The 12,339-nt window shown below is 42.9% G+C and overlaps 1 protein-coding gene across 1 annotated transcript in view; it reads left to right on the top strand.

The window, feature by feature from the left end:
- The first annotated feature begins 4,159 nt into the window (after positions 1–4,159).
- LOC115468956 (protein phosphatase 1 regulatory subunit 12A-like) overlaps positions 4,160–12,339 on the top strand; it is a 489,777-nt gene continuing 481,597 nt past the window's right edge. The window contains 1 exon segment of the mRNA XM_030201143.1: positions 4,160–4,547. Coding sequence (XP_030057003.1) covers positions 4,287–4,547 — 261 coding nt within the window. The 5' untranslated portion in view covers positions 4,160–4,286.

Raw genomic sequence — 12,339 nt, 5'->3', positions numbered from 1 at the left:
CACCTAGACACACTTTTGATGGGTGGGATAGAAATCTTTTAATAAACTTGAACTTGAGGAAAAACCATCCAGTTCGGTGGGACAGAATAACTGCAGGGCACAAATTCCCAAAGAACTGTCCACATGAATATCCAACAGAATGATATTACCCATAGATGCTTTTTCTTCACTACGCCAGCCAGGATTAATTTGTGTTGGTAGTGTAGGCAGGAATTTCTCCAAGGGGGAGGGGGCAAAGTAACAACTTTCTATGGAGAATGTAGCACCCCCAATCTTTTTTTTGGAAATTTTAGCTCATAAGCCAGCATCACTGTACCACTACCAACAGCGGTCATATTTAGGTGAAAACTGCCTGATACACCACTAGCGAGATGGGAGAAGAGTAGCCTCGTGGTTAACGCAACGGGCTGATAATCTGGGAAGCCCAATTCTCTTGTTTGTCCTGTTTCTCTGTCCTAATTAGATTGTAAGCTGTGTCGAGCAGGGACTGTCTCTTCATGTTCAAGTGTACAGCGCTGCGTACGTCTAGTCGCGCTTTAGAAATAAGTAGTAGTAGTAGTAATTCAAATCCCGCTGCTGCTTCTTCTGACAAGTCACCTAACTCTCCATTTCCTCCGGTACAAAATTAGATTGTAAACCTTTCAGGGCGAGGAAAACACCTGAATGTAACTCACCTTGGGCTACAAATAAAAAAAAAAAAAAAACAAGCTAAGAGGGACTTTGAAAAAAAGATTGCGTTGGAGGCAAAAACACATATTAAATTTTTTTTTAGGTATATTAGAAGCAGGAAGCTGGCAAAAGAATCAGTTGGACCGCTAGCTGACCGAGGAGTAAAAGGGGTGATCAGGGAAGACAAAGCTGTAGCGGAGAGATTAAATGAATTCTTTGCTTTGGTCTTCACTGAGGAAGATTTGGATGGGATACCAGTGCCGCAAATGGTATTTGAAGCTGACGAGTCGGAGAAACTTAATGAATTCTCTGTAAACCTAGAGGATGTAATGGGGCAGTTCTACAAACTGAAGAGTAGCAAATCTCCTGGACCGGATGGTATTCATCCCAGAGTACTGATAGAACTGAAAAATGAGCTTGCGGAGCTATTGTTAGAAATATGTAATTTATCCTTAAAATCAAGCGTGGTACCGGAAGATTGGAGGATGGTCAATGTAACACCGATTTTTAAAAAAGGTTCCAGAGGAGATCCGGGAAATTATAGACCGGTGAGTCTGACGTCGGCGCCGGGCAAAATGGTAGAGACTATTATTAAGAACAAAATTACAGAGCATATTCAAAAGCATGGATTAATGAGACAAAGTCAACATGGATTTAGTGAAGGGGAATCTTGCCTCACCAATCTACTACATTTCTTTGAAGGGGTGAACAAACATGTGGATAAAGGGGAGCCAGTTGATATTGTGTATCTGGATTTTCAGAAGGCGTTTGACGAAGTACCTCATGAAAGACTCCAGAAGAAATTGGAGAGTCATGGGATAGGAGGTAGTGTTTTATTGTGGATTAAAAACTGGTTAAAAGATAGAAAACAGAGAGTAGGGTTAAATGGTCAGTATTCTCATTGGAGAAGGTAATTAGTGGGGTTCCCCAGGACTCTGTGCTGGGACTGCTGCTTTTTAACATATTTATAAATGACCTAGAGATGGGAGTAACTAGTGAGGTAATTAAATTTGCTGATGACACAAAGTTATTCAAAGTCGTTAAATCGCGGGAGGATTGTGAAAATTACAAGAGGACCTTACGAGACTGGGAGACTGGGTGTCTAAATGGCCGAATTATAGCTACGTCATGCAAGGTTCCACGTTAGGAGTCACGGACCAAGAAAGGGATTTAGGTGTCGTCGTTGATGATACGTTGAAACCTGCTCAGTGTGCTGATGTGGCTAAAAACGCAAATAGAATGTTAGGTATTATTAGGAAAGGAATGGAAAACAAAAATGAGGATGTTATGTAACCCGAGGGGTTAATAAAATAAATAAAATTACCCAAGTTGTCCCAGAGTTCCGTGGTGACCAGCAGCGCAGGTCCTTGGAATTTGCTGAGGGCTGAGCTTCTGTTGGCTTGGTAATAGTCTGACAACTGAAGAGAGAGGATGTGCTGTGCAGAGTGAGAGAGGTAGAGGGATGATTTAAGGTTGAAAGAAAATATATTTCAATTAATTTGAGTGACAGTAGGGTAAAGTGATTGTTGTGAGAGTGAAGGCGTAACTGGGGAGAGGTTTAAGTTAATTTCTCCTAAGTCTGGGAAGTTTGGGTATCTGTGGAGAGATTTTCAGGGGGAAATAGGTTAGGCATGTTTAAAAGGATACATAGTTAATATTTGGGTGTTCTGATATAAAGAGAAATACCTTTTTTTTTTATATACTGCAAAATAAATAGTAGTAGTAGTAGTATAAGAATGTTCCACAATAAACTTGTTATATTGTTGAAGAACATCTAATTTGCCTTATTGCCTCCTAGAATTTGGGAAGAAATCCTAACTTATTTTTCTTTTCCTCGCTCGCCCTTAGAGGACGGGAGATGAGGTTAGTGAACTTGTATTGCCCCCGGCTCACAGCAGTGGGTTGCCAAAAACTGGCCACGACTAAAACAACAGGTTTTGGGTAATTCACTGATTACACTGACGCAAAGGGGGTTCAATTACAGTTATAATGCCTTTGTATCGCTCCATGGTGTGACCGCACCTCGAATATTGTGTTCAATTCTGGTCGCTGCATCTCAAAAAAGATATAGTGGAATTAGAAAAGGTGCAGAGAAGGGCGATGAAAATGATAAAGGGAGTGGGATGACTTCCCTATGAGGAAAGGCTAAAGCGGCTAGGGCTCTTCAGCTTGGAGAAAAGGTGGCTGAGGGGAGATATAATAGAGGTCTATAAAATAATGAGTAGAGTTGAACAGGTAGATGTGAAGCATCTGTTCACGCTTTCCAAAAATACTAGGACTAGGGGGCATGTGATGAAGCTACAATGTAGTGAATGTAAAACAAATTGGAGAAAATTTTTCTTCACTCAATGTGTAATTAAACTCTTGAATTTTTTGCCAGAGAATGTGGTAAAGGCGGTTAGCTTAGTGGAGTTTTAAAAAAAGGTTTGGACGGCTTCCTAAAGGGAAAGTCCATAGACCGTTATTAAATGGACTGGGGAAAATCCACTTTTTCTGGGATAAGCAGTATAAAATGTTTTGTACATTTTTGGGATCTTGCCAGGTATTTGTGACCTGGATTGGCCACTGTTGGAAACAGGATGCTGGGCTCGATGGACCTTTGGTCTTTCCCAGTATGGCAATACTTATGAGCTGAATGTGTAAGTATGAAATATATAAGCATGAAGATGAAACAATTTCTCATAAGCAACCAACATGCACAGGCGCTTGAGTTGAGGGTGGGAATGGGAGAAGGCCCACGCAGCACAGGAATGACTGCGGAATTAAAGGGACATTACAGGGGGTTGGTAATGACACCTACATGACGGAAAAGCCATAGCGCATAGGTAATTGCATGGCCAAAGTGTCTCCAGTCCCCTCTTCCAGGTGCATAAACACATTATGAAGATGACAAAAGGACACTCCTGCCATGTATGATCAGGGCTTTTTTTGAGGGGGTACTGAGTAGGGGCACCTTTTCCATTGTCTGCTAAAATTGACCCATGGACCTCAAGTTTTAATGATAGAGCTCAGGCTCTACACACCAATTCTGCATTGTTGTAGGTTGTGTGACTGGTTGCAGGGGCCCTGGCTACTGTGGCATGAGTCCCTTAGTGATCACCCCGCCCCTGATGGGTCTCCTGCCATTTGAGTACCGGCACCTTCTTTCCTAGAAAAAAAAAAAAAACCACACCGTGTACGATTAATATAGACTCCTGCAATTCGCTAGAATAGGTTGTGAATGAACGGCAATCAGGTTGATAGGCCCCAACAGGGATAATTACATAGTGCCACCACTACTGCGGAAGTGAAGAGTGAGTGAGTGTGCAGACAAGCCAGTGCCAGAGCTTGCTGTAGCGGGTGGCCAGGGGAGAGTCCCATAATATCATACAGTGGGTTTTTTTTTTTAATGGATGCACAAGTCAAGTCCTCCACGCTAATCATAGAGTTGTATCGAGTCCAAGCTCTACAGTAACCATAGAGTTTGGGGGTTGGAGCTGACTGTAGTCGGGGCCGGGCCTCGGCCCTGCCTCCGCCTCCGCGGTCGGGGTGCGGTTACAGGCCCCGGTCCCTCCTCTCTCTGCCGGGCTCTCGCCTCCTGTTGCCGGGCCGGGTCGGGCCGGGCAAAGACTCGGAAGATGGCGGCGGAGGATCGGTCCCGCTCGGACTCCGCTCGGCAGAAGCGCCGGGAGCAGCTGAGCCGCTGGGTCGGCTCGGAGACGGACCGGGCCGAGCTGCGGGGTTCAGGGGCGGCCCGACCGCCACGGGTCAGTTTCGCACAGGGAGCTGTGTTTATGGCCGCTTGCTCGGCCGGGGATCGAGCAGAGGTGCGGACGCTACTGGCCGCCGGAGCCGACATCAACGGCACCAACGTGGACGGACTGACTGCACTGCACCAGGTAAGGGGGCCGGGCTGGAACCGACTGCCGCAAGCTGCGGGGAGAAACTGTATTCCACTGTATCCCGGGAGAAGAACCGAGACCTGCTGCCGCCCGCAGAGAACTTCCCTGCTGTCGGGCCCGTGAGGAACTCTGTCCCTTTCAGCTGCTGAAAGAAAAAAATTTTTCGTTTAATTCTTGCTGACCCTTAGAGCCAACGCGAAGATTTTGCCACCCCGATATTTACGTATGAATGTCCCCCCACCCGATTATTTCTAAGATCTGTGCTGAATCGCTGTAGGATACGCTTCTGTATTTTCTGTATCGGTCTCCGAATGTAGCATCGAATATATTTTAGTGTTGGGAATTCTGCACGTTGAAGTGACTATATCACCCGAATTCCCAGGGTATGAACCACCCTCTGCAATATCCTGGTTCCTCGAAGACTGATAATATTAGAATTACCGAAGTCCCCAAATATCAAAACTAGTTCCAATGCCGGTAGCACAGAGTATCTGATCACCTTCTTTCTTTGTCCTCCATCTGAACTCCAAACTGCTTCCAAACTCTCCGTTACAAGCTCTGTATGGGACTTCTAAATCATAACTCTTTATTTCTCTGACTCCCGTTTCCTAAGTCATTTGAAACCCACCCCGGTCTCTCAGCACTTACCATCCTAAGAGCCAGTTCTTAAATCCACACTGTAATCTGCAGCTTTTCCTTTGTAATATCGGAGCTTTTGATTTAGCAGACAGTTGAATTCCTTTCCAGATTGTGCACAAAGCCCTATTCTCTAAACTTCAACTTTGCCTTTTCCTTGACGTTGTGGCATTTTTTTTTTTGTAGTGAGTTCCAGTGGCCCTATTGGTTTTAGAGAAGACTGATGGCTTTTAGAAAGTGGTAGTTTTCATGTCAGCCAGTTGTTATCCAAAGAGTTTTTGTACATTGACATTTGATGACACATGTTTTCTCTTCAGAGATATCCTAACAACCTGTCATTATGGATGATCTTTATCTGTTTTCCGTGACTATTTCCATATAACAATTTTTTCTTGTCTTCACTTGGCCCAAAGGTCTTATATAATAAAATGGGGTTTCCCTTGGTCACAAAATGCGAACAGGTAGTCTATACTTTTTTTTTTTTGTAAGAATGTCTTTATCAAAGCTGTGTAAAAATCTATTCTTTCACTGTGCTGTCAGGCCATAGTACAGGTGAGGCATTGGGCAATGGTAGCATCATAAAATATTGCTCACATTCATTTCCCAGGGTGAAGGCTGTGAGACTTGATTTGTGAGGAGTGGCTTAGTTTCAGAGCAAGATAAAAAAAAAGGTGAGTGCTGAGGATGTATTGAATTGTGATTTGAGAAATTGTTTCAGAAGCAAGATAGTTTCAAAATCTTTTAAAGATGTTTTATGGTTACCATGTTGTGTTCTGTTAAGTGGGAATTAATTTAAGCAAACGAGGTCTGGTATGATTTCTATTTCTTAATGTTTTGTCAGTCTGCAGAGTATCATTAATGATTCATAGAAATGGAGAACTGGGATATGTCATTTTGAACTATTCCTTAATATATTTGATGTTGGTCTTTTGTTGATATTACAGTACCAAATAAGTCAGAGTTCATGAAATGACTTTTAGGCATGGGAAGGGTAGTTTTATAGTAGGTCACCTTGGCTGTCTGTGCACAGAAGTGTATAGGTGCATGTGTTTACAAAACAGGTGTATATGTGCCTTTTAAAAGAGACCTGTAGGACAGTTCTGGATGGTGCTGCACAAAGTTACACCTGTTCCAAAGCAAGAGTGTGTGTGTATATGTACCAGTAAGACTTGGCCCTTATGTGTGTGTTTTTATTTTATTGATTTTAATTTTTTGGCTCACGAGAGTTACGTTCTGGTACACTTGGTATGTTTTCCTTGGAGGGCTTAAAATCTAAGGGGTATGTTTATTAAGGCGCATTAGCATTTTTAACGCACCTATAAAGTTAAGGCACTTTAAATGCTAATGCGCCAATACATTCCTATAGGTGCGTTAGCATTTGACGCTAATGTGCCTATAGCGCATATTTGTAAACATAGGCGTAAGTTTGTACCTGAGGCAGTGAAGGGATAAACAACTTGCCTAAGGTCACAAGGAATGACAGTGCTATTGAAACTGGCCTTTCCTAGTTCTCAGCCCAGTGCTTTATTGGGCTCCATTCTTTTTATAAGATACATATATTAGCACTGATCCCACACATATAGCATGAAAAAGTCAGTGCTGTGTATTCCTAGCACATCCTTTTATTCATATGTAGTGGGGCAGCTTTATGGGTGTTTACTTGATTGCATGCAACACTGTTGTACACATTGAAGTCACTTGTAAAATCAACCTCCCCCCCCAAATGAAACCTAAACAGAGGAAAACACAAATGAGCCAGAAAAATCTGGGTATAAATAGCATTCTTCCCAGCTGAATCTAAAACCATTTTGTGTGATTTCTTTGGCTAATGTCATGATTAGTAATTATTGGAAGGGGGGGGGGACATGTAGTTTAGAATGTCAGATGTGTCGATCCCACCTAACACTCTTTTTAAAACCCCAAAGCTGTGGAGCTGCCTTGTTCCCCTCTCCCATACTCCTTTACAGAGCTGTGGGGCTGTGCATTGCTGGGGTTTGTAATGGGGGTAGGAGGGATCCACAGCTCTGAATTTGTAAAGGAATGTTGGGGGGGGGGGGGGGCAACAGGGCCCCAGTTCACTATACTTCTACTTCCTGTGGCTTTTACCAGCTCCATCAAACTGGGGTTCCCTTGTGGTAGCAGGCAGCATTACTGACAAAGCCATCACTGTCACTGGAGACTAGACTTTATTTGATCTACAAATTGTCATATTTGAAAATATGTTTGTATTTGACTTAATCCTGTTTTTAATATAACACATTGATACAGCTCTGAGGCAACATTTCACTATGTATTACATTTGCTAATCCAGTGATTACATCTGCCAATGGGATTGGCTGTTGCCTCTTGGTCCATTGTGATGTGTAATCTTCCTGGATCAGTCCATGTGACTTCTCCTTATCACAAGCAGGAGACTGGCTTTCTGGGGTCAGTATTTTGTATCGTATGTTGAAGCTTTGTTACACAGTTGACAGATTAGATTTAGACTTTTCATACAGTTGATGCATGACTTTGTTTTAGTGGCTTATGTGCTGGACAGATCTGAACTGGACACTTAAATTCTCTTGTGGATATTTGATGTTTCTTTCTTTTGGGAGTGTTCGACGCATTGAGTACGTTCCCTCTCTTGCTTTCTGTGCAGAAAGTTCAAACACAAGCCATCCAAAACGAATGACAATTCTAGGTAACTCTGAGGTGACAGGTCATTAACGTTTATGCCCATTGTGGACTTTGTATACTCATCTGAAAAGAGTGTAGTACTGAATTGTGTGTAATGGCCTAGTGTTATTCCCTCACGTTATTGAATGTGTGTAATGCTCAATGCTCAGGTAGTTGTGAACCCTTGCTCTGACTGTGTCCTGCAGGAGGTCTGATGTGTTGGTGTTTTGAGTGGCTTACAGTAGTTTGTTCTTTTCAGTGTGTGGAAGTGGTTGAGTTTAATGTGGCTGATGGCATTATCCATCTAAAAGCATCTTTTAAAGATAAAGTTGGAAACAAAATGTCTTTATTGCGTCAATCCACCCATCTCTATATTTGGATATTAAATCTGTCAAACCTAATTCAGGAGCCTTGAGATGGAGGAGGAGGGAGTACTGTGCATGTTGGATCTAAATCTGTCTAAACCAGGAGTCTTGGGGCTCTGAGACCTGGCATAGTATAAAAATAGGGTCTCTCTACGCTGGGTCCCTGGCTTTTTCTTCAAACAGACATTCCTTACACATGTTCTGTCTCTTCACACAAACCACTTCTGATATTTAATGTCATTTCAGTTTCCATAATTTTGCTGGTTTGGTTAAAGCTTCAGCAAATAAAAGGAAAAGACTAGGACACGCAATGGATTCATCCTTAGAAAACAGCTAGTAATACTTAAGGAATCACAGGCTCTTGTTTCCATTGGCCTTCAAGTATGTTAATAACAACTTCCTTGCTAATTCCCTGGCATCCATTCCCTCTGCATGTTTGTGTCTGATTGAAATCTAAATTTGGGCTAGCTGGACTCCCATCTTTGTGAATGACTCCTTGTCAGGTGTTCTGTGCTGTGTGGCAAGATAGGACTTAACATGTAAAACTTAAGTCAAGGTCTTGCACTACACAGGAATAGTATGAGCTCTGGGGGAAATAACCCTCCATTGTTCTAGGTACAAAAACTTAGAGTGTGAGCCCACTAGGGACAGAGAAAGTACCTTCATATAATAGATGTAAACCATATTGGTTGTACCACAGAAAGGTGAAATATCAGATCCATGACCCATTACCTTTGTCATACATGGACAGCTAGGTCTTTCATCTGAAGTGTTGTTTACAGCTGATAAGTTACAAAAATGTTCCTTACAATCTGAAACTTGTGGATGAACCTGTTCCTCCATGTTAGCAGTACTACCATCTCTTCTTTCGAATGATCCGCAGGTGGGTATGGAAGCATTGTGCACTGTAACTTAATTGCCTGTGGCTGGCATGGCTGCCTGCCTTGCGGCTTTTTATGTGGAGCCAGTGAGAGACACTTTTGCCAATACAAATGCAGCACAGACCTGTCCAAATGCAATTCTTTTGTGAACAAATTTCAAGCTAGTCATAAAGGTGAGAATCTAGGATAGCAAGAACTTCTCTTAAATCTGGGTTGAGCAATTCCTGTCCTAGAGAGCCAGTAAGAGAGTTGATTTCCAGGATGACTGAGTGCACCTCGATTTTGTAGGATAGGGTTTGATATACCATCTTTCTGTGATTACAGTCAAAGCAGTTTACATGTTATATACAGGTACTTATTTTGTACTTGGTGCATTGGAGAGAGCTGCATTGGGAATTGAACTCGGTTCCTCTGGTTTTCAGGCCACTACACTAAACATTAGGGTACTCCTCCACTTTGTCTCTTGCACTTTGAGCATGCTTCTCTGGTCTCCTAGAATGGCATGAAGTGATGTGAGAGAGAATTACACAAACACAAGAATGGTGTTTCTATCTCATGTGAGATGGCAGGGAAAACCACAAGATGTATGCCCAAAGTTCTAAACAGAATGAACATAAATATATTATTTTCCTTCTTATACAGGAAAAAGGTATAGGTTGGGTTGAAAAAGTGATAGAGAAACCCTTGGTTAAATTTATGTGCCATTCTAAAGTCCAATCCCATCCAGATGGCATGCATGGTCCCTTGGAGATAGGACTGGATGAGCCAAATTTCTTGTTCTGTCTGGACATTCTTCTAAGACAGGTTTGTGGTAGGAGAATGGATATAGGGATTGAAATTCCTTTCCCATTACAGGTGGAGGAGGTTCTTTAAGTGTAGGAGTTGGGATAATGTTGCTGAAGTAGTGGAAAGAAACTACTCCTCTGAAAATACTGGGGAACTACTGCTTTCCAGCACCCATACAGTCATTGAATTTATAGGTGCTGAGATTTAGTGGTTCCCTGAAGTTTAAGATTACATTAATGTAAGTGGAACATTTTAGTTCCTATAAATAGAAATCGCTTCATTCTTTACAAGGGTTTAATTCCTTTCCCACCCTCTTTTGAAAAACGAAGTTGGATGTGTAAGGTGGATCTGAAGGGGAAGTTTGCAACTTGTCTGGAATGTGGCAGACATTTCCTTTCAGCTCTCCGAGTTTCTTTGTCTTAGAGGTTTGGGGGCAGCCCAGTCCTGAGGTGGACCAGCTAGTGTGCTTTGAGTTTAAGGGCTATTTGTGGCCTCAGGAGCACAGCCTGATTGCCACATCTTACCATGCCAGCCTTGCTTGGTTTTCCCCTCCAGACACTTTTTATTGTTTATCTCTTTCTGTGACCTTTCCCATCGTCTCTATGCAACGCTGGCGGGTGAGAGAAGGGGGGTTGAAGACAGATGGAAAGTTTTTGTTCTGAGCATTTCATACAGTAATTTTTTTTTGTGCTGCTTCTGGAATAAAAAGTCAGTAACTTCACTCATGTTTATTTAGCATGACTAGGGAATAAGGTGCTACCGCTGTCATCAGTAAGCAGAATCCTGTGTAGAATTCAGGAGGCATAAGCATGGTTGCCTCTAGATTCATAATAGTTTTTCCTGGCAAAAGATCTTGCAAAATCTGACCTGTTGTGGAGAATTAGTTTACAAAAGTGAAGTCCTAAAGGTAGTGCTACCCACAAAAACAACTAGAGAGAAGCTGCCCAGAAGAGGGTTTTCAGTATGTGTGAAAAGTCCATCAGGCTCAGCATACATAAGAATATATTGTATGTTAGAGCACAAGACTGTTTGATCCGCCTGTTTGTCCTCCATAATACACCACAGTTCTTGCTTTACCCTCACTTCCTCATCACTCAGGATTCTCTGTGCTCACCTATATTTTCTTGAATTTGGTTACCTTTTTTTTTTTTGCTTTACAACTTTTATTATTTAATGCATTTAGCACCTATATGGTGAGGAAATTCTTCCTTTGTTACTGATTTCACACCTCTCAACCAAATTGTGTCAGCATTTTATGGTAAATTCATTATCATATGTGTTCCAGTGTGCTTTCATGTATTTAGGTACCATCAATCGGGTAAGGTGAAAGGGGTCCATTTGGCAAGATTAGGATGGGTTGGAGCAGGCTTAGATGGCAACTCCAGTAGTTGTGACGTAAGGACAGTGCCGGGTGGACTTCTACAGTTGGTGTCCCAAAAATGGCAAAGAAAGATCAGGATCAAGTATATGTACTTTATACCACATTCATTGTTGGTTTCTCTTAATGTGACTGTTGAGCAGACTGGATGGACTGTGCAGGTCCATATCTGCCATTGTCTAGTATGTTACTATGGACTAGGAAGAGAACCGCTATGCCAGTGATACCTGCACACACCTCTGATGCCTACATAGAGAATAAGAAAAACCCTTTAGTACATCTGTTTTATGTCTGGCGTGCCTGTGTGTCTCAGAAAATGCTGTGTAATACTACTACTACTACTACTTAACATTTCTAGAGCGCTACTAGGGTTACGCAGCGCTGTACAATTTAACAAAGAGAGACAGTCCCTGCTCAAAGAGCTTACAATCTAATAGACAAGTGAACGGTCAGTCCGATAGGGGCAGTCAAATTGGGGCAGTCTGGATTCACTGAACGGTAAGGGTTAGGTGCCGAACGCAGCATTGAAGAGGTGGGCTTTAAGCAAAGACTTGAAGACGGGCAGGGAGGGGGCTTGGCGTAAGGGTTCAGGAAGGTTGTTCCAAGCATAGGGTGAGGCGAGGCAGAATGAGCGGAGCCTGGAGTTGGCGGTGGTGGAGAAGGGTACTGAGAGGAGGGATTTATCCTGTGAACGGAGGTTACAGGCGGGAACGTAACGGGAGATGAGGGTAGAAAGATAGTGAGGGGCAGCAGACTGAGTGCATTTGTAGGTAAGAAGGAGAAGCTTGAATTGAATGCGGTATCTGATCGGAAGCCAGTGAAGTGACCTGAGGAGAGGGGTGATATGAGTATATCGGTTCTGGCGGAATATGAGACGTGCAGCAGAGTTCTGAACAGATTGAAGGGGGGATAGATGGCTAAGCGGGAGGCCGGTGAGGAGTAAGTTGCAGTAGTCCAGGCGAGAGGTAATGAGAGCGTGGACGAGAGTTCGGGTGGTGTGTTCAGAGAGGAAAGGGCGAATTTTGCTGATGTTAAAGAGGAAGAAGCGACAAGTCTTCGCTATCTGCTGGATATGCGCAGAGAAG

This window comes from Microcaecilia unicolor, chromosome 4 (assembly GCF_901765095.1).
Source record: "Microcaecilia unicolor chromosome 4, aMicUni1.1, whole genome shotgun sequence".
Taxonomy (NCBI): Eukaryota; Metazoa; Chordata; class Amphibia; order Gymnophiona; family Siphonopidae; genus Microcaecilia; species Microcaecilia unicolor.
This window is presented reverse-complemented; position numbering and strand designations above follow the sequence as displayed.